Source organism: Phocoena sinus, chromosome 8 (genome assembly GCF_008692025.1).
Source record: "Phocoena sinus isolate mPhoSin1 chromosome 8, mPhoSin1.pri, whole genome shotgun sequence".
Taxonomy (NCBI): domain Eukaryota; kingdom Metazoa; phylum Chordata; class Mammalia; order Artiodactyla; family Phocoenidae; genus Phocoena; species Phocoena sinus.
Genome location: NC_045770.1, coordinates 30,490,176 through 30,517,096, shown reverse-complemented (window position 1 = coordinate 30,517,096; position 26,921 = coordinate 30,490,176). Strand labels below are relative to the sequence as shown.

Below are 26,921 nucleotides of genomic sequence, written 5' to 3'. Positions count from 1 at the left end.
CACGGGCCCAGTTGCGCCGCGGCATGTGGGATCTTCCCGGACCGGGACACGAACCCGTGTCCCCTGCATCGGCAGGTGAACTCTCAACCACTGCGCCACCAGGGAAGCCCTGAAGGTTTTCTTATCCATAAATTCTTGAGAGTTTATGAAATAATCTTCCTTTGAATGAAAGCCCAAAATATTTGCATAAAAAGATAATTTTCTTTGTAAAAAAATTTTATCTTTTTTGAAATCACCTGTTATGTTTGCGAAATTGTAATTTGTTGCGTCTTCTGAGAAATACAATTTCATCTGTTGTCTTGCTCTTGATACAGATACTTTCTGCATTCTAATAAACAAGCCATGTCTGTTTCTCAAAAAAAAAATATGGTGTCATGAAAAGACAATTGATTCAGGAATCAGATTATCCTAATTAACTGGGTAAACATCAGATGTTTACCAAGCACTTTCTATTTTGCTATCACACTAAGATACTGTTCCAATCTTGTTGGAGAATTCAGACATATACAGAGACTAATGCCAGATAAAATGAGAAGAGTAGCAAAATGCATGTGAAGATTCTAGAGACTGAGACGGGTCAAAAGGTAGAGAGATCACGGCAGATGTGTGTGGCCTAAAGGCTTCAAGCAAGTGGAGCTTGCACTGGCTCTTGAAGAACGTGTAGGAGATTTGGTTTTCACAGAGGAAAGGAGAAGGCATATGAGTGGAGGAAGGTCACAGGAAACAGGTACCATGGCGGAAATGAGCTGTAGGAAATCTGTCCTGACTGGAGCAAATATATGTGTAGATAGCCATGGGAAATAGGGATGGAGGGTCTAAGAAAGTGTGCAAGGAAAATGCATGTTTCTAATCTTTTCGTATCTAGAATGCCATTCATTCCATCCTCACACTTGACTGAGACTGTTTCTGGTTATGGAAAATCAGGCTGAAATAAATCTCCCTTAGAATTTTGAAGTTACTGTTCCATTGTTTTCTAGAATCTAGTATTGTTGTTGAAAAGATTTTTATTCTGATTCTTGATATTTTTCTTTTTTCTTCTGAAAAATTTTGAAAGTCTTTTTAACCAGATATTCTGAAGTTTTATAATGATGTCTCTTAATGTGAGTCTTTTTGCATTAACATTGTTTGGCAGTAAGAGAGCTCTTTCATTATGAAAATTTCAATTCAAGGAAGCTTTCCTCTATTATTTCTTTGATAATTTCTTTCCACCCAGTTTCCTCTTTCTCTTTCTGGAACTCTTGGATTAAATCTCTGTGTTTTCAATATATCCTTTACTATTTTCCATCAACTTTATTTCCAGCTCACCTACTGAGTTTCTTATTTCAGTTATATTTTTAATTTCCAAGAGCTCTTTCTAGTTCTCTAAGTATACTTTTTTGTATTTTGTTAATGTTTTTGGGATGTAAATTATGTCTTATTTTTAAAGAATGTTAAGTTTTTTTTTGTTTGCTTATTTTGACATTCTCTTTTGCTCCCAGGACTGTCTCTATTTCTTCAAAGTTTCTTTTTTGGCGTCTGTTTTTGACATTAGAAGCTTTTTAAACAATGTTTGGATATGTTGTACTCTGCAATCTGTTTAAGATTGAGAGACAGGAAAGCTGACTGGAAACTATGTGTGCACTGACAGGGCTTGCCAGTTAATGGCCTTTACTGCAGGGAGGTGGGGCGGGTTTCAGACACTTCATGTGATGTATTAGCTGGAATGAGATTTGGTCAAAATGTAAGAGAAAAACCCTAAATAATAGATGATTAATAAACATTGATTTCTTCCTCACGTAAGAGAAGGCCAGATGTGGCAGTCCATGGCTTGTATGACAACACCACATCATCAGGGATGTAGGCAACAGACACCTTGCTACACCACTCTCTCAGTGCCAGTGCCTTATGGTCCAGGTGGCTTCTGCAATTGTATCTGCATTATAGGCAGCAGGAAGGAGGAACGTAGAGAAAGTAAGTACCCAGTCTCTTTCCAGAAGCCCATAGAGTATTCTGCTTACACTTTTTGGCAAGAAATTAAACACATGGCCACATCTAGCTGTAAGCAAGGCTACAAAAAGTAGTCTCTTAGCTGGATGCATTGCTACCTCAAATGAAATTGGGTTCTTACTGCAGCAAAGGAAGGGGGGAATCATGTTAACATAGGTAACTAGCAGTCTCTGTCCCATTGAGATTTCTATAGTGTTGGTATCTGTAAACCTTTTTTCTTGGGTGAGTAAATTTTTCCAAAGATGTCACCTCCAATTTCCCATAATTTTAATATCCCAACAACAAAGTTATAGGAGGTGCCTCTGGTGCCCCGTGTCACAATCCCCTCAGTATACCTCTGATTTTAGTTGTATGGTGGTGGACAGGCTTGTGTAACTCACCTTACTCTGACAAAGTCCAACCTTAACCACAGATTGGGTGTCTTTCTGCTTTCTACCCAGGGCGTTGAGCTGCCATGGAGCCTACAGGCCAATTCCTTAGAGCTACCCAGTGGGGGAGGGAATTGAAGGATTAATGTTGAAGGAGGGAATTGAAGGAGGGATTGGAGGCTGGATCAGAACCAGCCTCCGATCCACTGGAGATTTGAACAATTGAAAGGTGTTCTGTAAGCTTCTCAGGAGGTCCTGATGGAATTGAGCCCCAGCGCCCATAGTAGAAACCTCAGTAACACATACTTGTATTGACTTTCCCTCTTTCTGCTTCACTCTGCTTGCTACCTCACTCTTGCTTCCTGGGACCATGTCCTGAATAAAGTAACTGCACCGAAGTCTTGTCTTAGTCTTTGCATTTTAGGAAACTCAACCTAAGATAAAAGTAATATCATTCTTAAAGTTTTAAGCTTAGATTCTTAAATCTCTTGTCCTCACATAAAACTTCAATGTAACATCCAAAAATACCACATGTTGTCAAGAAGAAAACCAAAAAAAGGGCTAATTTAAAAAATTATTTACTATACTTTGTATTGCTGTTCACTTCCTATGACTGTGAAATATGGTTAAAGAAATAACATGAACTCAGTTCTTATCTTGAAAATGTACGGATGAAGCTTGGGCCAAAAATCTATCATAACTAACTGGCGCAACTAGCAGCTGTTCTGAGATGAATCTCCCATCTTCGTGCTACTAAAAACTGATTTCATAAGAAGTTTTAGAAAATGCCATAGTCTGGAATTGACTCTTAAGGAAATATCCAGGTCTTACAGGTCCTTTTGCCTTTTGACATTGATACAATGAATTGCTTATACGCCTCTCTCACTTTCCCTAGCACAGCATCTGGAACAGGTAGGTGATTAATTGTTGAATAAATGAATAAATGAAATTATAGTACATACTAGTTTCTATTTTCTTATCTTGTAAAATAAGTTGAGAATAATGTGTTGACATAATTGAGGGAATCTTTGAGGACATAGAATATTGATAAAATATTTCATAAACCTGTGAAGTAATATCTAAAAGTTTAATATCAATGTTGTAATATTTCTGATAAAGGAAAATGGTTGCAAATATATTGAAATTTCCTTTTTATACTTTAGATGAACTATGTGGTAGTATCTTAAGAAATTATAGTAGATCACAAGTTGGTCATTTAAAATATTTATTTTGAAATCATTTAATAGATAAATTTTGAACCAGAAAAAAGTATCAAAGTATACAAAATCAATCATCTGTGGGGGTTAAAAACTTTAATAGGAAAAGAAAAAAGGATGTGCTAGTGATAAATATATTTTACAATTCACATGTTTTATTGTGTAATAAGCTGTACTGCATTACATTCTAACAACTGCAGATACGACATTATAATGATTTTAATGTCTAGGCTAGTCATTATGATACCACAAATCTTAAAGTTCTTAACGGAAAAGAGCCATTAGCAAATTTATGCATCTAAGCTCAGTTTAACTCAATTAAATGAGACTTATTGAATTTTGTGCCCAACACTATTTTGTTTGTGCAGCAAACCCTGGTTATCTGTAGAGGGTGTCCTCCTGAGGATCCCAGGAATAAGGAACAACAGATTTAACTGGCCCATTTTCTTGAACTCTAGAAGCCAGGAGGCGGGAGAGGAAGTGGTACCCCTCCTTTTTGTTGCTCCCCTGGGAAGATGCCAGTAATCTTTACTGGGGTTGCAAGTCTGTATTTCTGTACCGATTCATTTCCATAAGTTCAGGTGTACTGTATCAGCTTCCTAGAGCTGCCTTAACAAAGTATCACAAACTTCGTAGCTTAAAACAACAGAACTTTTTAAAATCACAATTTGGAAGTTACAAATTCAAAATCAAGGTGTCAGGAGGGCCATGTTCTTCTCTCTGAAGGCTCTAGGGAGGATCCTTCCTTGCCTCTTCCAGTTTCTGGTGGTTGCCAGCAATCCGTGGCATGTAGATGCGTCATTCCAATCCTGTCTCTATCTTTACATGGCCTTCTCCACTGTGTGTCTATGTCTCTCCTCTTATAAGAACACCAGTTTTTAGGCATACTCTGATCCAGTATAACCTCATGTTAACTAATTACATCCTCAAAGATACTAGTTCCAAATTAGGTACATCTGTAGGTACCTGGAGTCAGGACTTCAACATACTTTTCTGGGGGGACACAATTCAATCCACAACAAGTATCAACAATATTTCTTTCCAAGAGTGGAAAATAGCACCACATTTTTGGCAAAAGGCAATGTGTACTATTTATGTTGTTCATAATCCTTACCTCTAACCAAAACCAGTGCTAAATTACATGTAGCAGTTACACTTAAGACATATTTAAAAGACTTAAGAATAAATGGGCATTTTAGAAGTCAAATAGCAAGTGATGAAACAATGAATATTGAGGTGGCAAAGAAGGCTTAATTTCCTTCTCCTTGTGATGGATTCACTAACCTGAGATGGAATTTAGGACAAAATCAGCCTCTGCAAACAGTGGAATACTGCAAACGTATTTTCAGTGAGGATCAGTCCAATGAATACAGTAAGAGCAAACAATATTACTTATTGTTGAGAAAAGTATAAATAGGACACAATGTAATAGATATGCAGATTAGATCTCCCTTCGATATTCAGAAAATGGACACAAACACACTTGATTTTGCTTCAGCTTTATCTACAGTTAAGCCATCTATTGCTTCTTTCAACTCTAGTAATCCTACGAGCACTAAGATCAAATGCATAATATCTTGGTCCACTGAAGAAAAGGAAGAAGGCTATAAGAAAAAAAAAAGATATAATGTATTGAATTAGCTTGTAGCAGATCTCGGATGTTTTCAATTAAAAAGACCCCACTCCTGTCCTAATATAACTTTGCAATGCAAATGAGCTACTTAAAATTTTTTTTTTAATTTATTAAGTTTTTTTTTTCTTCTACTTACAGTTCTTCTGGAAAACGGCATCAACTCTACTTTCTATTCCTTGAAAGCTACTTGCTATGCTTTTGGGATAACCTGGTTCCATGGATTGACTTTGGTCATCATATCTGATGAGAAAAAATAATTGTCCCACATTTAAGACCAATACAGTGTACAGTGATTAATAGTTTTATTTAAATTGTATGTACTTTACATAATGCCTTCACACATATTTTCTCATTTGTTCTTCACAATGTCCTATTTACTGGGAAACTAACAGTGGTTAACTTCTCTACCTAAGCGTACATACATATTTATAAAATATATGGGTATCACTAATACGAAAACAGGCTTCTGATTGTTGGGGCAGTGTTATTTTAAAAAAGGAGAGCTTATATGTTCTAAGGCTTTTACTTAATTAGTTCATAGTCTCTATCTGAATAAATATAAATAATAATTTCAAGTTGGGAATCAAGTTCTGTATAACATTTACTTGAGTGTAGTAGAATTTAACTCTTAGAATTTAATGAATAAATGAGAATTAGCCTAACTCTTTCTTTGCGTCCCAGTTTAGTGTTTTATTAAAGTTTGCTCTGTTTCAGGATATAGAATCCTCAATACCATTGTGCAGGAATCTTAACTTTGTAAAATTTTCAAAAGCCAGAGCAACATCAATCATCTTGTGAAAAAGAATGCCTATCAGAGACCACCTAGATATTTTTAACCTTCAGTTGCCTAATCAATGATGGTTTGTAAAGAGGGTAAAGAAACACAGATTTCAATTTCTAATGGAAAAAATAGTTTATCTTACCTCCAGAATTGGTTGTTTACAAAGAAGTATGTCTTTCCCCTGTAGGAAACAGCTGCATCTATTGCTTGGACACTGCTTGGGAAGCCATAGTTTGCTATATTCTTGGGATAACCTTGCTGAATATCATAGCCACTTAGAGCCCAGTACTGATTGCCTGCCAATGATTCAGGTTATATATTAGATAAAGTTTTTCCATTCCTACAAAATGTATACCAATTCTTAATCTTTGCATAAATTCATCATAGAAATGAAAATGGAAAAAATAGTCTTGAAAAGATAGAGGTGGTAAAGTCAAGACCATTGGGCTATGATAACTCTAGTGATTTCCTGGAACCTGTAAAACATTTCCAACTTCTTAGCCTGACACAGGGCCCCACACTTGAACGTCTTATCTCCTGTGACTTCTATACAGAGAACTAGAGCCTTGGGGAGTCTTAGAAAATTATATCTGGGATGAGGGTGGAGGAAGGCTAAAGGTGGTCTAATAAAGTGTTCTCATTTTGTAGATGAGAAAACTGATGCCTGAAGAAGGTACAACATGCTCAAGTTCATACAGCATTTAGTGGTGGATATGCGACCCAACCCAGGTCTCGTGACAAAAGCCCAGCTAGCCTAACACTCTCTCCTTGACTCACCTCCTTGAACCTGGAAGGGTCCACAAAGAAGTCCTGCCCTTCCCTTCAGGAGGAACTAAAATAAGATGAAAACCTTAGGCAGTTACCTTTGAATACGAAAATTAGGTCCTTGTCAAAATCCTCATAAGCAGCCTGTATACCATTTACCAGGGATGGCCAGAAGAGAGAAATGAAATTGAGTTCGACTCTTCGTAGGTGAGGATGCTTTCTCCAGAAGTACCTAATGGAACACAAGGGAGAAAACCACACACAATAGTCTAAGCAGGCAGCTTCTGTGAGTCTTGGGCTGGTATTGATCCTACAAGATTGCTGGGAGGTTATAACATACAGTGAAGGCAATGCTTCCAGCACAGTGACCAGCATATGGCCAGCACTTTATGGTGATACTGTCTATCTGGTGAGTACTTTACAGTTTTCAGACGAGCTGATAGGAGTGACCTTATTTGATTACATTTTACATTACCTGCCTCCTCACACACTGACAAGTTTTATTTTGTTAGTCTCTTTCATTATTGTTGCTACAATATGATGAGAATATTTAGAATATTCTAGCAAAAGCAATACAATTACACTCAGCCTGTGAGTGCACAATCATAGAATGCCAATGGAAAATTGAAAAATTCAGTCAGATGATTTTCCCTGCAGCTTATTAAGTGACAGTTTCCATTCACTTGAATGAATTTGGGTGGAATTGAATGCTATTTTGGTGTTGGGTAAACCCAGCTATAGAGTTCCCAACAGCTAGAGTCCATATCTGTTTACATCATCACAAACATCTAAATGCTTACAGATGTTTTAGCTTTTATTTTTCTTTTCCTGGATGTTTTGATTTACCCAGAAAGCACTATCAATTCCAATGAGATTCGTATGCATAGAATTCAAAGGAAAAGCTGGGTAATGTGTAATATATGACTTAATTAGAATCCAGTTTTAAGTTATGCCAGTAAAAGAAGTCAAAGGAAGGAATAGTTCATTCTTATACTTGTCTTTAAAGAAAAGTATTTCTCCGCGGAGTGTAGTGATAGCATCAAATGTCAGTCTGGGGTCACAGGCTGTGGGTGTGGTTGGTCCAGTAGGTTGCACAGGGTTGCTCGAAGGTCCTGAAAGTAAAAAGACTTTTTATAAGCATGAGTCCAGGGTGAATTTTGGTGTATTTCAGTTACTTCTCAGGCTGGTGAAGGGTCTTCATATGAAAAGAAATGCTAGCTGACTATCCTATAAGACATTAAAGTAATCACACATTAGGCCCTCTTAAAAGTTTTATTTTTTAAAATAAAAGAGGGGGGTAAGATGAATTGGGAGATTGGGATTGACATATATACACTAATATGCATAAAATAGATAACTCATAAGAACCTGAGGTATAGCACAGGGAACTCCACTTCGCTATACAGTAGAAACTAACACAACATTGCAAAACAACTATTCCCCAATTAAAAAAAAAAGAAACAAAAATAAAAGAGTAATGGTAATGTTAGGGAGAGTTCCAAGCTAAGTTATGAAATAAAGAAATTTGAATTCTTCCCCCTCCTCTCTGCCAGTTTAAAATTAGAATCCCATGCTTCGTTCCCTTCTTGCCTCCTCTTTCTGCATTTTTAGTCACTCAATATCTACTTTCTCCTTTCTCACTAAAATCCACCTTCTGGAAAGAGGCCCCCACAGCATAAATCTAAATCAAAATGTAGCAGTATTTTTTTCTATAAGTATTTAAATTTTAATGTATTTTCCCATTGTAGAATGAAAGGCTGCTAACAGTTCAAATATGGGCAAGTTAGAAAGGGAGGTGTTTTCAGGGGAAAAGGAATTGGGGAGTAGAGGCAGTTAGACTAGGTCTCATCATCCCTGAAAATTCTACTGTCATGAATAAAATTCGTAGTTGTGGGACCCTGGCATGCTTCGTTTTGTACTGCTGTCCAACCAGAGAGGGAGAATGTTTTACACAATTCGACTCCACGACACTCCCTTCCAATCAACAAAACATTTAAAAAATTTTTTTATTTTTAGAGAGCTGCAAACCTCTTCTCTGGTTTCTTGTTATTACAGCCACTAGGGGGCAGGAGGGCAAGAGGAAAGAGAGATGCAATGGTCTTATCAGACAATACTTAGACAGAGGCAAAGGCCTCTATATCCCTCCCTGAAAAGTATCAGTCCTGTCTTTAAAAGATGTTTCTTTCTCTCTATACTCCATCCCCACTCCCCTCTTTCCCCCACAGACAACAATCTTGATATGTTCAATATATATGTTTGTTAGCATGTTTCTTGAAAATGCCTTGCTTTGTCTGTATACATATTTAATTTGTGTAGATTCATGTATTATGTAATTTATACACTGAGTAACATGTATCATTCTCTTTCTTTTCCAGGAAGCACAATGTTTTAAAGACTCATCTATGTACATCTGATTCAGTGCTTCTCGGTGCTGTACATTACTCTATGGCAGGCATTCACCAGATTTTACGCATATATTTTCCTCCCGATGGACTCCCAGGTGCCCTCTAACTTCGATCACCATAGCCAAGACTGCAATGAACGTCCCTGACATGGCCAGGTCTCACCAGGTACTGCTGCTCTTCAGATGACCTTACCATAGATGGCCTGAATGCCATTGATGTCATCTTGAGAGAGCGAGTAGGTGCTGGGCTCACTGAAAGCGTAGTTGGGATACATCAAGGCACCAGGGTCAGAGGAATGAGCCAGCCCCACGGAATGGCCAAATTCATGGGCAGCAACAAGAAACAAGTTGTAATCTGAAATGCAAGCATGTGTGGTGAATGGCTCCAAGCAGACTGAAGGGTGGTGGAAATAGGATCTCAAGGAATGCAGCTTCTGAGCCAAAACTCCCTGGAGAAACAGCCTTTCCCATGCCTGCCTTTTTCCTTTCCTCTTCAGGTACCTGAAGAAATGGAGATTGGAAGGAATCAAGGTAGGGGCTATAGGTTAAGATTAGGTGAGTATGAGGTCCTCACCAAATCTTAGAACCAAGAAAGACTGCTGTTTTTATTCCAATTCCCATATTTCATGGGCCTGGGGCTCAGGCAAATGATGGCAGGGCCATCACAGGTCTCATGACTCTCAAAAACCCTCTCCTCCCATGCACCCCCCCCCCCCAGTCTCCCAGGCCCACAGCCCCATGAGGAGAGTCTCAGTCTGCCAGGCAGCAAGAGTGGCCTCAGATGCAGAGCTGACTCACTTTGGCTCCCTGACCACTCAGCACCAGCTCTTCCTTGATTCTGAGCTCTCCAGGAAGATTCAGGAATTTTCCACCAGAAAGAGACAAACACTGCTTCTTATTGCTTCCTACCCTTATCTTTTAACTTCCATGAGCATAGTGCCTTTCATAACTGGGAGCTTAAAAACTTTCAAGGCTTGCACTTCCTGCCAAATAAAGCCCGAGCTCCTTTGCCAAGTTCAAGACTACTCCATTTGGCTCCAGCAGACATTTGAGGACTAGATTTCTGATGTGAATCCTTCACTCCAGCTAGTCTATGTGCCATTTCACAAACACACTGTGCATTTTCTTACATGTTTACTTAAAAAACAATCATAGTTGTATAACACTTTATTATATGCTAGGAATTATAATAATATTTAATCTTAACAACATTTTTATGAAGAATTGTTAGATTACTTTTACGATAAAGGAACTGAAGCCCAGAGATTTTTGAATCCCTTGTTATATTGGCCTTGCAACTAATAAGTGGTAGAGCTGGGGTTGAATCTAGGTATGACGGCAAGACCTGTGTTCTTATCACCATGTTCAACTTCCTGATGATAATTAGCCTTGTAATATTCTACCCATGCTCCAAGACTTTCTTTCTTGATCATCACATCCTTCCATTTTGCATTCGTAAATGCTTTAAAAAACATCTTTGAGTGTCTGGAGTACTGGGCAAGGGGCTCTGGGAGATTTGTCATGATGCATAGATGAAAAGGGGAGATGTGTGCAAACAAATAGAATGCACAGAATAATGAGGAGGGCACTTAGAGAAGAAAAAATCAAGGCTGTTGTTATTCTGAGAGGAAGGCTTCATTTCCAGCTGAAAGACAGGATGGGGGTGGCATTTGACGTAGCATGGAAAAGAGGGATTTTGAAAGTTGGGGCTTAAGGTGTGGGGAAAGGCGTTTCAGGAAAAGGAAGCAATGTGAGCAAATGTAGGGCAGTTGGAAAGCACATGGTGTGATCTAGAAACAGTGAATGTGCCATGTGACTGCTGTGTGTGAAATATGAAGACAAGCCACGAAAGATGAGTTTGGAAGATCTCCAAGAGCTTTCAGTGTCAAGTGAAGGTATGTGGACATATTTGGTCTGGAAAATGTAAACACTGGGCTTTCCAAATGTAAAGATGGGCTTTCCAAGGACAAAACTTCTTACAGTGCTGGGGAAAATTAGAGGGACCCGAGATCAGAGGTGAACAGTCCAGGTGGGAATCTGGACCAGTTAATTCAGGTAAGAGGTAATGACCGTCTGAACTAGTGGGGAGGGCAATAGGAATGCAAAGTCGTGGGGAGTGTTTATTATCTTTGGGTACTCACAGCTCCTAGCACAGGGACTTGGGTAGAATAAACACTCAGAACATTTATGTTGAGAAAATGGTGAGAGGAACAGGTCCCAAGCAATGGTAAAAGGCTCCTTTCCTATTATTTTCTAAAAAGTGTTCTTTGGCCTCTTGTTACCCTGTAGCCTTGTAAAGTACCATATGGTCTGAATATACCTCTCATTATTCTCAGTTCTTCCCTTCAGGTGGTCTTCTTCTTACTCTGAGTCTTCTCCTGAAAGGGATAGTTTGCTATATGGAAACATATCATTGAAAAAGAGCTCCACGAAGATGAAATCACCAGATGAACGAGAATAACTAGATGGCTGCTCTTTCCTAAATAGGTCAGTTTTCTAAATAAACCAATTATTTCTGAATTTCCAAAAATAGGAATCTTTTTCAAACATCATTAAATTTCACAATATTAAAATACATACCCTAAAGCAATGGTAAGCAAACTTTTTCTATAAGAGTCCAGATAGGGTCTTCCCTGGTGGCGCCGTGGTTGAGAGTCCACCTGCCAATGCAGAGGACGCAGGTTCGTGCCCCGGTCCGGGAAGATCCCACATGCCGCGGAGCGGCTGGGCCCGTGAGCCATGGCCGCTGAGCCTGCGCTTCCGAAGCCTGTGCTCCACAATGGGAGAGGCCACAACAGTGAGAGGCCCGCATACCACAAAAAAAAAAAAAAAAAAGAGTCCAGATAGTAAATATTTTAGATTTTTATGAGCTGTATGGTCTCTGTGTCAACCACTCAGCTTTGTTATTGTGGTATGAAAGCGGCCATAGATGATACATAAACAAAAGAGTATGTGGCCCTGTTCCAATAAAACTTTATTTATACAAATAGGACCAGGAAGGACTTAGCCATGATCTGTTGTTTTCTGATTCCTGCCTTAGGAAACAAGGTCAGAATTTAGCTTCAGGATTTTTTCTAAACCTAAATTAACTTAGTATCTTGAGGTAGCAAGAATTTTAAATGATCAGTTTGTGTGAGTGTGAAATGTTACAATAACTTGGCTGTGTGTGTGTGTGTGTGTGTGTGTGTGTGTGTGTAGGAGGGCAAATTCTAATGTGCAAAAGTTCATTTAGAAGCTGCATGTGGACATAACCTTGGTTAACTTACTTCTGAAGGTTTTGGTCCATGTTTCTTCTGCATCAAAATGAACATCTCCTCCAATACCTGGGCCTGGCTGAAAGGCATGAGCAAGGATTCCATTGGGTCCGTCAAATGGAGAATTGTCCCCATGATCTGAAATAAAACGATTTGTATTAGGTATTTGCCAAGTCTCAGTTTAGCCAGGGAAAGCAAAATCGAGCATGACTACTTTGAGCCTACCTCCTTGGAGAAAGGCAATCTTGATATCTGCTTCTTCCTGTGAGGTCTTGGTGAAGTTCAGGGGTGACACGCGACTCCAGAGTTTAAAGGCTTTCTCAAGAGCTGTTTCCACTTCAGCCTCTGACAAGTCTGGGGTATAGTTAATAATCCTTCAAAATGAGAAGGTGTGTGAAGGGTTCATTATTGTTTACAACAGCAGTCCATCAGTAGATTGAATTGCTCTAGTTTGGAGTTTGTGCATATGTGATGTGCTACCACTGAAGAGGGTGCAACGAGGGGTGCAGGACTTAGGGTTGAAGACAGACGTAGGTTCTGGACCAGTTACTACATGTCTTTTTTTTTTTTTTTTTGCGGTATGCGGGCCTCTCACTGTTGTGGCCTCTCCCGTTGCGGGGCACAGGCTCCGGACGCGCAGGCCCAGCGGCCATGGCTCACGGGCCCAGCCGCTCCGCGGCATGTGGGATCCTCCCGGTCCGGGGCACGAACCCGCGTCCCCTGCATCAGCAGGCGGACTCTCAACCACTGCGCCACCAGGGAAGCCCACTACATGTCTTTAAACTCAGTTTCCTTATTCATAAAATGAGGATAATAAAATAGTACCCCTCTCATAAGGTTGTTGTGGGATTAAATGTATGTAAAGCATTTAGTTCACTACTTAGCAAATAGTAGTATTCAACAAGCATTGGGTATCATTATTATTGTTATTATCATCAAGATGCATGAATGGTGGGGCTAGATTCTCTCCAGCAATGATTAAGCCTTTTTTGGGTCCTACAGTGAATTCTTAGAGAGACAGCCTAACATTGCCATAGTCCTATGTAGATTGATAGAGAAAGAAGACAAAAATGGCAGGCTTTGGATTGAAAAGAACCCATGGGATCTTTACCCTTTCATTCTCATACTCAGTCACTAGAATCTAAACTCTACAAGAGCAGGGATATTTATTCATTTGTTTGTCTCCAGTGTATTCCGAATCCTAGAACAGTGCCTGACACATCATAAGTGTTCAGTAAACATGGGCTGAATGAGTGAATTCTCAAACTCTAGAAATATTACCTGTAGGTCAGATTAGTTTGTTTCCACTTGGGGTTTCCTGAAGTTATCATAAAATTGCCAGTATCGGGCACTCCACAGCGAGGCTTTCCCATGATCTCCAAGGTTTCCGCATTTGGCTTCCCCGTTATGTTCAGCCCAAAGAATTGCTGCATTTCTTTAAGCTTCTCAACAATCACACTAGCGCTGTTCTTCCTTTCAGACTGATATTTGTACCTTGGTAATTGGTAGAACTTTTCTAGGTAATTCTGGAGAAAGTCAAACATGTAACAGATTTGCTGTGAAATTTCCTTCAGTTCTCTGTGCATTTTGCATTCCTTTTTAAGTTATTGCAGAGGTCAAACCAAAACTAATAACCTGATAGTCACAAAGATAAAAGCACAAACTTTCTGGTTGACTTGGAGAGAACATTGCCTTCTGGAAAGAACAGTCCATCCATTCAGTGCTACAGTTAATATTTATGCATAAAAATAGGTATTTCATAAGGGACGAGTTCCACATCCTCAAGCAAAATGCTAGTACACAGTCAGGAGACTGCCTTCTTATTTTTAATAAAAAAAAAAACAGCATCAGCATTTATTGACTCCTTGAAGCATTAGTTGCAGCAATGCAGATTCTCTTTTTTAATCCTCTTTTCACTACTGTAGAGAAGGTTTAATCATACATATTAAGACATGAAGATGCAGAGAAATAAGGAACTTGCCAAGAAGCTAATCAGGTCCCAATTCACCATGTTGCTTCTCAAATGAGAATTAACGTCTTCAAAAGAAGAATTCCAAACATGTTTTGGGGCAACAGCAGCATCACTGTCATTAACATTTTATCCACCACAGTAACTCTTTGGGAGGGGCCAAAACTCATTAAGAAGGTTCTGAGGGGTGTTAACAAGCTAATCATGAAACTTCTTTCTCTCACCTTAAGCATCCTTAAGTGGCACTTTGCAAGTGACACAGGACAGAGCAATTTTGTGCTCACACAGGCTTTGAGATCAGATAGATTTGGGTTCAAATCTTAGCTCTGCCACAGCTTAATTTTGTGTCCTTGGACACATCACTTAGATGACTTCAGATTCACATTTGTCTCTAAAGTGGAAATAATAATCCGCTGCCCTCATAGGATTGTTGTAGGATGATATGAGACAATGTTTGTGAAATGCTAATCAGGGCGCTTTGTACAGAGTAAGTACTTAATCACTTCTATTAGCCCATGGGTTACTGTTATCATTGTAAGAAATATATTTTTTTAAGTGAAAGAAAAATATCAACAAGAAGAAATGCTTTTCTAAAACTGTAATGCTAAGAAAATTGTGCATGACAAATTTCTGACAGCATTCCCTTGTGTTTCTTTAAAAATTTGGCCTGACTTTCATACTGTGAAACAATGGAGAAAAGTTATCAGTTTTGCTTTTACAGTGCTTTCAAGAGTTTATAAACAGCCCCACAACCTGGTTTTAGGAAATATGATTACACTATGAACTGATTTCTAGTTCCTTAGAGTTTCCCATCCTCGTGCTCTATGTACACCTGAGATTTTTGGTTGCAAAACAAGTCCATGTAGAAAGCACCAGTCATGTCGTAACTGTGTTGCAGATATACCAGAAGGGAAAATCTTAGGTAAGTGAGAAAGAAAATCATTTTATAATTAAAACCATTCCTTCTAAAAGTTTTCTCCAGCTGCAGCAGCTTGGCAGCAGTATTTTCTGAGGGTTTGAAGAGCCCAGCTTGTTTGCATGCCTGGCTTTCAGAGGGCCTAGCTTGGAACTCTCCAAATCATTGAAACCAGATGTTTAACCTCAAACAAATCATTCACATAATTCTTTCAGGCTGCTTTAACTAAAAAGAGAAGAGAACCCAAATGATTTCCTCATCACCAGCAAATCAACTGCCCACCTAATTGATAGTTGAGTTACCTGAACAATTTTTGTAGTTTTCTCTTCTAGGAATTCAGAATGTACTAGAAAGGCCTTGGAAAGCTGCACGTGGAGTAACAGCAGAAGTGGAAGCATCTTCAGACTGAACATGGCCTCGTCTTCAAAAACTACCTCTCCTGGCCTTCCTTCTGCCCCTTCTCCTGATGGGTACCCTGAAGTTCAGAGCATCCCATGTCACTCACTGCTTTCATTTGGTCCTTTATAAAGCCCTGTCTTAAACAATTGCCACATCAGGAATGTGAAGCAACACGGGTTAATTACACTCTGACAGTTTTGCAATGTTATAATGTGATCTAGTACCCCCAAATAGGGGAGTCTTTCAACGGAAAAAAAAGTACAATTTGCTGCTCTGTTTTGGGGGTTTTTAGATATTTACTTTTGCAAAATTGTCTGATCAAGGAAAAGGAATAAGAGACTAATTCTGAAGTTAATGAACAGCAGTTACATTTTTCTGGGCATGTCAGATGCTGAGGCTGTATTAATTTATGCAGTAGAATATTGTTTGATTAGTGGTAGGTATCTTGGGGCGAAGGAGCCTAACTAGAGAAGCTCTGCACTTACCCACCCTTGTTGTAGGTGAGGAACATGTGTGCTTGTGTGCGTCGTGACAAAGCTGGATGTATATGGGGGTCCTAAAGCAGTTTCTGGAGGATGTGGTTTTAGCGTCAATGTGTTTTCTGCAAGCTGGATTTTGCATGGGAAAGACAAAGAAACCAATACTGATGGTAATGATAATAATGATCATTTGCTAAATATTTATTATGTCCCAGACTTACATGCTGTATGTATACGACCTCAGTCCATCCTCACAAGACCTTGGGAGGTGGATGCTATTATTATCTGCATTTTGCAGATATAAAGAAAATCCAGAGAAGTGAGATGGCTTATATAAATCACATGCTAACCTTATGGAGGAGCCAGGATTCAATGGTAGGGGGTATGTTTAGAGGCTGAGCTGGCAGCTACCACATCAGGCCCTGTTTTCTAGTCTTCCACTCCAGCACCCGGCTGGCCCATGGTGGAGCAGTAGCTCCAGGGCTGTAACAACTGGGAGGCCTTGGCTTGTGTTCATGGAGAAGACAGGGAGAGTGAGCATGAGATGCCTTGTACACTCCCAAGGGAAAAGACCCTGAGAGGACTTTCAGGCAACGTGGCTATGTAGCAGCTGTATTGATCAGAGGCCCTTGGGCCTGCTTTCAAATTGTGTCACCTGGTCTCACTTATTCTGACTCTATGTGCATGTAGATTGTTACCATACACAGTCTTTGTATACATTCATTTACATATATTTATATATATAGTTGACCCTTAACAAGGGGGAGGATTAGGGGTGCTGACCCTCTGTGCAACTGAAAATTTGCATATAGTTTATAGTCAGCCCTGTGTATACATGATGGATACAGTTCCTCTGTATCCATGATTCCACATCAGCAGATTCAACAGTGCTGATCATGTAGTACTGTAGTATTTACTATTGAAAAAAATCCAGGTATAAGTAGACCCATGATGTTCAAACCTATGTTGTTCAGGGGCCAACTGTATTCTGTAAGGGCAGGTATTCCTGTGCATAAATGTATATGTCAACATGTATGATGTATAACATGTGTTAATATATTATTTGAGATGCTATGGTAGGTGGTTCAGTTCCCTCCTGGAGTCTCCTAGGAGCCTTTTAGACAATCCAAAGAAATATGTCTTGGGTTAGAACCTATCCGGATAGCAGACGAATGTTTATGATGTAGATTCTTACATTCACTCAAGAAATATTTCCTGACACCTATTGTATGCCAGGTGCTGTGATGGGTACTAGATTATTGGAGATAAGTTAATAGTGGTTCAGATGAAATACTGTGGGAGTCTGGAGAAAAGTGCAATGATTGGGTTAGGTAGAATCAGGGAATGCTTCATGAAGGATGTAGCATGTGAACTTGTCCTCAAAGAAAAAGTAGAATGTGGATGTGCGGAGATTTGGGGATCTATTCCTTGTCCTCACATGCTAGTTTTTTCCAATTTGTTCAAGCAGTTCCAAGGTCATGATCATGTTAACCTTCCCTGGGTACACAACTTAGTCATGATGTGGCTTCCTCTGCATTAGATCTTTAGTGAAAAAACCTTTTCTTCCTAAATGAGAATGCCTTAATATTTGTCTACCCTATGTTGAGTTATTTTGATTCACTACCTTGTTTATAAGGTTTATAAATGTACTTTCTCCTGAACATAATGGGACACAATTTAGACAAGAATCCCAAACTTTGGTAAACTCAGTTTTCTAGTGTTTGTGTAAATGTTGTGTTAAAAACCAGAACACACCTGGTGGAGAAAGCCACACCTGTTTTCAGGGCCTCCGCCTTCCGCTTTCTGAATTCTTTCTCTACACCTGACCTCCCCTCACCTCCACAGTGTCTGCACCTCCCTTCTTCTGGTGCCTGGAACCCAGAGTTCTCTCAGGCTCTCTCTCCTCTGAAAACCTGCTTCTGGGAAAAGACCAGCTATCAGTCATTTCCATTTTAGTGTGCACTTAGGGGCCATTTAAGCCAATTTCTTACTAGGAAAAAAAAAAAAGACAAATGAGCTAACTTTTTTTTTTAATGAAGTCTTTGTTCCCCATAATATGAATTTCAGAGCAAGTAAAAAAGACAGTGGAAATTTAGTTTTGGACAGAGACAATGAATGACAATGGAGGACCATTCTGTCTCCATAATGCCACCCCCTGTAGATAGCAACCTTGTCTGATCACCCGATGTGCTGTTCCATAACAGAGGTGGCAACTTGTAATTTTACAGCTTAGTTTTGCTTTTTCAGCCCAACAAGAAGGAACTGATTGCATAGATATAGTTTGCTTTCTCTTTAGTTTAAAAGAAAGAAAAAAGGAGAAGAATGTGTCTAGCTAGCTGGAGTGGGCATAGGCAGCAGGGAAAGCTACCTGGAGGTGCTCCTGTGTGCTGAATCTTGAAAGCTGAGTGGGAGTTTGCCAATGGGGAATGTGAGCGGTAGAGGAAACAGCACACACTAAGTACAGAAGTTTACCCAGTGACGCAGGTGGACCTTTGATTCATTCACAGGCAAAATGTCTTCTGCATCAAGCAGGTTTGAACTGTGATGATCAGGATGGATGTCTCTACCCCCTGATCAAATGAACAGATAATTGTTGGGGTCAGTTGTGGTGAAGGTAAAGAGCATCAGATGTGAAATTACACTAACTGGGTTCGAATTGTAGTTCTGCCACTTCCTACTTATGTAACTTTTAGCAAATCATCTAAGTTCTTCTGAGCCTCAACTTCCACATCTATAAAACTGGAACATTAACATCTCCCTCGTATGGCCTCAAGAGGATTGGATGAGAGAGTGTATGTGGGAGCTCCATGTAAACCCTCCTGTGCCCTCTTCCCTGTATTGTGAGTGTGATGAAGTTATGGCCATGATCGTTCTTATGTCCATGCTATAAGTGGAGTTAGCAATGTTGAAAAGTTCCTCTTTTCCAGAAAGAGAAGTGTTTCAAGGTTAAGCCACTGAGTGATGAAGTAACTTCCATACAGCTTCCTTCAGCATCCAGCGCTCAGGGCAGCCAGGAAACATATGTGTGTAAGTTACACACCCTTCACACAGAGTATAAACGGTTAAGTTAAAAATCACACAAGCCATCATGTACTAAACACTGCACTAAGCTGGCAGTCTTTACTGTCAAGTGAGGGAATGTGTGTTGTGTCTTCACTCTTAGGACTCAGCCTTAGATGTTGGCTATACATTATCTCCCTTTAGGTTCATAATAATGCAAGGAAGAAGGGGTTATTATCCCCATTTTAAACATAAGGAAAGTGAGGTCTAGAGATCTGATTCCAACATACCTTTCCATTTATCTTTCCTGGTAATCTCTCCTTTGTTCTCTCAGTGAGGAAAAATTCAAAATAAGGCAATAGTTCTCAGTCTTGGCTCTACATCAGAGTCAGTATTAAAAATACAGATAAGTGTGGGACTTCCCTGGTGGTCCAGTGGCTAAGACTCCGAGCTCCCAATGCAGGGGTCCTTGGTTCAATCCCTGGTTTGGGAACTTGATCCCACATGCATGCTTGCAACTAAATATCCTGCATGCGGCAAGGAAGAACCTGTGTGCTGCAACTAAGACTGGGCTTAGCCAAATAAATAAATATAAAAAAAATACAGATAAGTGGGCTCCACTCCAGCCCCCAAGTCCGAATCTCTGGGGTAGGGCACAGGCATACATAATTTTAGGGAGCATCCCAAGTGATTCTGAGAATGAGTTAAGAACCCCTTTGTAAGAGAGTATAGAGAACATACACAAGAACGTGAACATCCACACCTTAAGGGTTCAAGAGAAGGAACAATCACACTCATTGAAGAGATCAGCAGAGACTTCATGGAGGGAGTGGCCTTGAGATAAATTTCAAACAATGGACTGAATTTTGGCATTGATATTCAGGTAATGAGGGTGGAATTAGAAGAAACAAAGAGCAAAGGCAGAGATATGAGAGACTTGGTATTCTGAGACGCAATTTCAATGTGTGTGTATGTGTGTTCGGAGTGGGGGTGGGGTCACCAGAAATCCGACAAGGTATTCTTGGACACCAGCAGGGTTTCTGAGAATTCAACTCAGTCCTGACACTACCTGGAGAGAATATCTGATTCCACAGGTTACGGGTTCAGTTCTACAGGACTTTCCCCGACCCCACCGCTTCAGATGCCAGTCAGAAGCTCAAGTTATCACCTGTACTTCTGACCAACTGGCGATAAATCAGGAGTTCCCACGGCCTTCTCCTTGGGTTTGATTAATTTTCTAGAACAGCTCACTGAACTCAGCAAAACATTTTAGTTAGTAAACCACTCATTTATTATAAAATGATATAACTCACAATTAGCCCAATGGAAGAGATGCAAAGGGCAAGGTGTGTGGGGAGGGGCACTCATTTCCACATGGCCACCAACCTGGAAGCTTGCCAAACTCTGTCCTTTTGGGTTTTTATGGAGGCTTCATTGCATAGGCATGATTGATTAAATCATTGGCCATTGGCAGCTGACTCAACCTCCAACCCTCCTCCCCTGCCCCTCTCCCCAGAGGTCAGTGGGTCGTGCTGAGAGTTCCAACATTTAATCATATGGTTGTATCTTTTAGTGACCAGCCTCCATTCTTAGGCATTTTCCAAAAGTCACCTCATTAACAAAAGACACCTTTATCGTTCTCAACACTTAGGAAATCCCATGGGTTTTGTGAGCTGTGACTCAGAAACTGTGGTTCTGAATGACCAAATATATATTTCTTATAAATCACAATATCACAGAAACCTTGGTTTATATGTGGAGACTAACAAGGTACTGGGGTTGTAAGGATATAATTTATAAAGGGAAACACGTTGGAAAGGTAGGCTGGAACCAGATGGTGGAAGGGCAGGGACTGAACATCAAAAAGTTCAATAAAAAGCAGTCATTGTTGGTTTCTGGTCCTAGTGGTGATCTGAGATGTGTTAATAAAGCTAACGTGGTCACAGTGCCTAGGACAGACTAGGGTGGGGAGGAGAACAATTGAAGGATGGGATAAAAGTTGTAGTGAAAGGACCTGGCCCTGGGGATGGCCATGGGTCTTCCTACAAGAAGAGGAGAGATATCTCTCTTTATTCAAGGATGGGTGGTGAATAAATGAGGTTGAGGAAGACAGGCGAGGGGTGTGGGAACCTGGGTCACCACACCCCTCATCTCCGGGGCAACCATTCACATCACAGACATACACTGGGGAATCTACACTGGATAATATCTATTGTCTGGATAACATAAGAACTGTTGTCTTGAGGATGGCAGGTGGGAGCCAGGTCAGAGCTTGAGCCTGAAGGAATTGGAGGTGACTTACAAAAGCTGTGGTAATAAATTCAACTGGCAGCTGAGGCCAGTAAAGCCTGGCTGAGCAGTAGTGATGGCCCAGGCCTATGAGAAGGTGGCTACCGTTGGCAACAAGGATCCAATCCCTACCTTGTTTATTAGCTTCAAACATTTCCATTTACCACCCCCCTCCTTTTCAACTCCTCTCCCAACTGGAGGGTGTTGAGGATAAGACAAAAAGCAGGAATAAAATGACCCAGCGATAGTCAGTAACTGTACACATACCCGTTTGACAGAGACCCATGAGAACAGACCACGACATGATAGGCATTTCCATCCCAAGCTGCTCTGTTTCTGATGGGAGGCAACTGCTGACTGAATTTGCCCAAATTCTCTTTCCTCCTCAAGCAGTCCAGCTCTATGGCTGGGATGTCTTGTTTTTCATTTCTCCTGAGGTGTGTGTTTTCTGAATCTTCTCCACTCTCAGTTATTTAGTCTCATGCCCACCTTGCTATACCAAAAGATACTACCTCCTACCATAGGCAAATTACCTCAGTTTCTGTCACAAAAATCTGATTTCCCTCATCCCAGACTCCTGATAACTGCCCTTCCTAGTGTCCACGGATCTCTCTTTGTATTTCTACACCAGAGCCTGTTCTCTTTAAACCTTCTCCCAACTCTTTTTCTTTTCCCTAATTGACGCCTCCCCGCCCCCACCCCGGTCTGCAAAAGCCGTCAGAGCAAAACAAAACAAAACACACCAATGGCCTTCTCATCACCACCGTCCTAGCACTCTTCCCCTCACACTCAGATTCTTGGAGGCCTCAACCAGTGCTTCCTCACATTGTACCTCTGCCCTTGTCCCCTCCTGGCCCAGCCTCCCCCTTGCCTGGCACCACTGGAGTCGAGAGCTCATCTGAATAAACTGTCTCACATCTTTAGGGACCCCACTTGATACTGTTCTCCCTTGTCTTGATCAATGGTTCTCAACTCTTTAAACCTGGAATATCAGAAAGACACCACATAGGCCTTTTGGTGACTGGCTATCTACATACTGCTGTGTATTAGTTTCCTATGGGTGCTGTAACAAATTACCATAAGTTTAGTGGCTTAAAACAAGGCAGATGTATTCTCTTACAGTTGTATAGTCTGAAGTCTGATATGGGTCTCACTGGGCTAAAATCTAGGTGTCAGCATGGTTTTGTTTCCTTCTGGAGGCTCCAGGGGAGAACTGGATTCCTTGCTGCTTTCAGTCCCTAAAGGCTGCCTGGGCACCTCAGCTGTGGCCTCCTTCCTCCGTCTTCAAAGCCAGAATGAGTGCTTCTCTTTAACCCTTCTTCTGACATCACATCTTTCCCTGACCACAGCTGGGAAAGGTTCTCTGGTAATTAGATTGGGCCCACATGGAGACTCTCCCCAGTTCAAGGTCTTTAACCTTAGTCACACTTGTAAAGTCTCATTTGCCATGTAAATTAGCATATTCACAGATGTCCAGGGATTTGAGTGTGGACATCTTTGGGGCTGTCACTGTGCCTACCACAGGCAATAATTTTCAATGGGAAGAGATGGGGGTGGCCAGTAAATGTGTGGAGTGACTGCACAGAGAAGGGCACCTGAGAATCTGTGGGTCTGCATGTGGTTCAAAAGTCCTTTAGGAGATCATGCCCTATAATCCCAGGATGACCTACACCCAACCTGGTCCCCATTTGAGTACTTACTAAACACCCATTATAAATCAGGGGCTGTAGTAAGTGTCTTTGCAAGATCACGTTCATGTAACTTTCTTAAGTATGGGTTTTTAAAGCAATACAGAAATCGAGGATCAGAGGGGTTAAGTGAATTACCCAAGGTCACATGGCTAGCAGGTGTGTAATGTAAGTGGATTTGGGAATTCAATTTTTGTTTCATAACTTCGACTCCAAACTCTTTCCATTAAAGCTCAACAAAGTCATACCCTGGAGGTCACCTTTTACCTTAGTAGCTTCTTTAGTTCAAATGTTACACTAAGGTCCCCATAGGAATATTCCGACCCTTCCTTCCTCCAAATTCTTCAAGTGTGGTTGCCTTGCACATGAGGACAGAACTTCAGAGGAGCCTGAGCCGAAGTCCCAGGGCCCTCACAGGCAGCTAGTTTATCTTTTGTATGTGGAGTGGAAGTCTGGAGACCTGGGTTTGACCCCTTTCTACCATTTACTTGACCTTGGACAAGTTCCTTTATCTCTGCGCCTCAACTTCACATCTCTGATTGGCCACTTACAGCTGTGGAACCTTGAACAATTCACTTCACATCCATAAGCCTCATTTTCCTCCTGTAAAATGGTGGCAATATCAGCTACATAGTATGAATGTCGTGATGATTAAATATAGATTTGCATGGAAAGTGTCTGCACATAGTGCAAAATAATAGATAAGGGTTCTCTGACAACTGATTAGGAAAGTATCTCACAGGATAGCCATGGGTTCTAAGGAGGTAATAGATGAAAAGCAGACTATAAACTACAAAGGACTATTCAAAAGATTTATTTTATTTTAAAAGTATTCTAGTAATACAGGAATATGCTGTTAAAAAAAAGAAAACAATTTCAAACATGCAGAAGTATGAAAAGTAAATGTGAAGTTCCCCAAACCCCCCACCTCACTCCACTCCCATCCTCTGGAGGTGACCACTGTTAGCGTTTTGATATGTCTCCATCCAGACATTTTTCTATGTCTTAATGCTAAAGATTAAAGATTGTTATTAGATATAGAAGAAGTTTCCAGGACTACAGTGTGTCCCGCATGTAAAATGTCAGATTCTCCAAGGCTAGGCTGCTGTAGAGTAGTAAACAAGGCCTAAATCAAGTCATGGAAGAGACCTGTCATCCTTAGCCAAGCTAGTGGTGGTCATGCCCATGTAAAACTACTAGAGGGCGCCCAGAGCCCATCTGGGCAGTGAGCAGTTTGATCAGGTCAGTAGTCTGAAACAGAAACGTGAACACAGATGGCCGTTATCTCACTTAGCAAGGGTTTGAATGAGGCAGGTTAGTTGGAGAACTGAGCATTGGAGACTCAGCCAAGGCCCATTAAAATACATAGTTGGCTGCAGGTGAGAATACAGAATGAGAAACTCCACAGAGTGGCCACACACTCCCTAAGCACACAATTTTGTACTCCATTAACAGAAGAACAACTTAATGTCATGTTGTGGGTAGCAGTTTTAGAAGATCACTGATAGGGCCATCTATGGTCACACAGTGGCTGTCATACATGTCACAATTTGCTTTGGACAATTTGCACAATTTGCTGGTAGAAGAAAATATTTTAAGTCTGTCAAATAACGGTTGAAGACTTGATGACTACCTATCATCAACAGAAATGAGGTACAGAAGAACCTGCAAGAAAATTGATATCCGTGCAGAGAAGAGAAGGAAGCATGGAAATGATTTCTTTCATGTTTCTGCTCCACTGCTACCTTGGTCTGAACCACCATTATTTCTTGCCAGGACAATAGACCTTCTTGTTTCTATTCTGGTTACTCTACAATGTATGCTCAACACAGCAGTCAGCATACATTACTTTGCTCAAAATGCTGCAAGAGGTCCCAATTTTGATTTTACACAGAGTGAAAATGAAAGTCCTTCAATGGATTACAAGGACCTTTCTGATCTGGCCCATCTCTTACCTCAATTCCTATTCTTGGCTTCTCTTGCTCTGCCGGAGCCTCATAAGCTACTTGCTTTTCCTTGACTCCATCATGCATGTTCTGTCTTAGGGTCCTTGCCTTGACTATTCCCTCTACTTGAGCACTCTTCCTCGGGCTTTCACATGCCTAGGTCCTGCTCTTCTTTAAGTCTGCTCTTAAAGAACAACTTGCCAATAAATCCTAACCTGACTATTCTAATTAATCAGTGACTCAGTTGACACCCCCTCCCCAGCACTCTTCATTCTCCTCTTCCTGTGAACTGTTTTTATTTCCCCATGACATGTGTCATCTTCCTATATACTTAAAAAAATTATATTGACTACTCAGTACCTGTTTTCCTTGAACCCCACGAAAACAGCTCTCATTGTTTTGTTTACTGAGGTATCCAAAATGCCTAAAATAGAGCATCCACATAGTATGTTATCAGTAAGTACTTTTTCAGTTAATACATACATAGGGACTACTTAATATCATGATATTTACTATGTGAAGAATTCAGGCTATAAAAAAGTAGGCACAATATATTTTCATATTTATAAAGAAAAGCATAAACATTAAAAATACCAGAAGTAAATAGCCCAAAGTATTAACAGTGCTTATCATTGGGTGGTAAGATTACAGATGATTTGTGTTCTATTTTTGGAATATTTAGTATTTTTCAAGTTTTCTTTCCTTTTCCTTTCTCCCATTTCCTTTCCTTCCCTTCTCCTCCCTTTTCCATTTCCCTTCTTTTCTCTTTCTTTTTTTAACTCAAATTTTGTTACACACAGCCCTCAGTTCATGACACATTATCCTTATTAGTCTATATAGACGCCTTTTATTATTTTTCTCACCATTCTTCTCTTTACCATCCACAGCGCAAATACCCTCTGCTGCCTCAAAGTATTTAATATATTTCCTTCTAGTTTTCCTTCCAAATGTTCATTTAACTCTGCATATATTGCTGAAAAATGTATAGTGTTGTTTTGTATGTGGATCTTATTATTTTTTTAAATGGCACTGTTCTTTATATTTCATTTTGTTTCTTACATTTTCAATAAACACTTCATCTTTGAGGCCAGTCCTTGCTGCTCTAAAGTTACTTTAGTGTACTGCTTCTCACTGCTGCGTAGTATTCTGATAATACAGATAGATAGATAGATAGATAGATGATAGGTAGATAGATATAGATAGCTCACATCCTATTTGTCTGTCACTAAACAAAGGCCACCCAGGCTGCTACTACCTCCCTGCTGTCAAATAGTTCTTTAATAGTCATCCACCTATAAGTCTCCTATGGACCATGCTCAGAATTTATACCCAGGAGTGGAATTGCTGGGGTTAGGGCTTAGGCATTCTTACAATACTAGCAGATATTGCTTCACAATGGTTGTACCAATGAACACTCATACCAGCTGTAAATGAATGTTTATATTCTCCATCTTTTTCCCAGCAATTAATTTTATCAGAATTTCTAATGTCTGCCATCTTAATGGATATAAATTTGTATCTTGTTTACATCCATATTTCCATGATTAAAAAGTAGGACTGAGAGATATCTTGGGTCACAAATCAAGCCTTGGTAAATTTAAGAAAACTGAAATTGTATCAAGTATCTTTTCTGACCACAATGCTATGAGACTAGATATCAATTACAGGAAAAAAATTGTAAAAAATACAAACACATCGAGGCTAATCAATACACTACTTAATAACCAAGAGTTCACTGAAGAAATCAAACAGGAAATAAAAAAATACCTAGACACAAATGACAATGAAAACACAATGACCCCAAACCTATGGAATGCAGCAAAAGCA

At 40.2% G+C, this 26,921-nt stretch overlaps 1 protein-coding gene across 3 annotated transcripts in view; it reads right to left on the bottom strand.

Annotated features, from left to right (window-relative positions):
- Nucleotides 1-3,665: 3,665 nt before the first annotated feature.
- Nucleotides 3,666-26,921, bottom strand: part of MMP8 (matrix metallopeptidase 8) — a 31,852-nt gene continuing 8,596 nt past the window's right edge. Inside the window, exons 1-10 of one of the 3 annotated variants that reach the window (XM_032640238.1) lie at nucleotides 15,596-15,751; nucleotides 13,690-13,934; nucleotides 12,634-12,782; nucleotides 12,421-12,546; nucleotides 9,348-9,509; nucleotides 7,745-7,862; nucleotides 6,849-6,982; nucleotides 6,128-6,281; nucleotides 5,341-5,444; nucleotides 3,666-5,175 (exon numbers count right to left, since the gene is read on the bottom strand). In XM_032640238.1, coding sequence (XP_032496129.1) covers nucleotides 5,072-5,175; nucleotides 5,341-5,444; nucleotides 6,128-6,281; nucleotides 6,849-6,982; nucleotides 7,745-7,862; nucleotides 9,348-9,509; nucleotides 12,421-12,546; nucleotides 12,634-12,782; nucleotides 13,690-13,934; nucleotides 15,596-15,706 — 1,407 coding nt within the window. In that variant the 5' untranslated portion in view covers nucleotides 15,707-15,751 and the 3' untranslated portion in view covers nucleotides 3,666-5,071. Of the gene's footprint in view, nucleotides 5,176-5,340; nucleotides 5,445-6,127; nucleotides 6,282-6,848; nucleotides 6,983-7,744; nucleotides 7,863-9,347; nucleotides 9,510-12,420; nucleotides 12,547-12,633; nucleotides 12,783-13,689; nucleotides 13,935-15,595; nucleotides 15,752-26,921 lie in introns of those variants that run through there. The other 2 variants (XM_032640239.1, XM_032640240.1) reach the window with 2 other exon arrangements.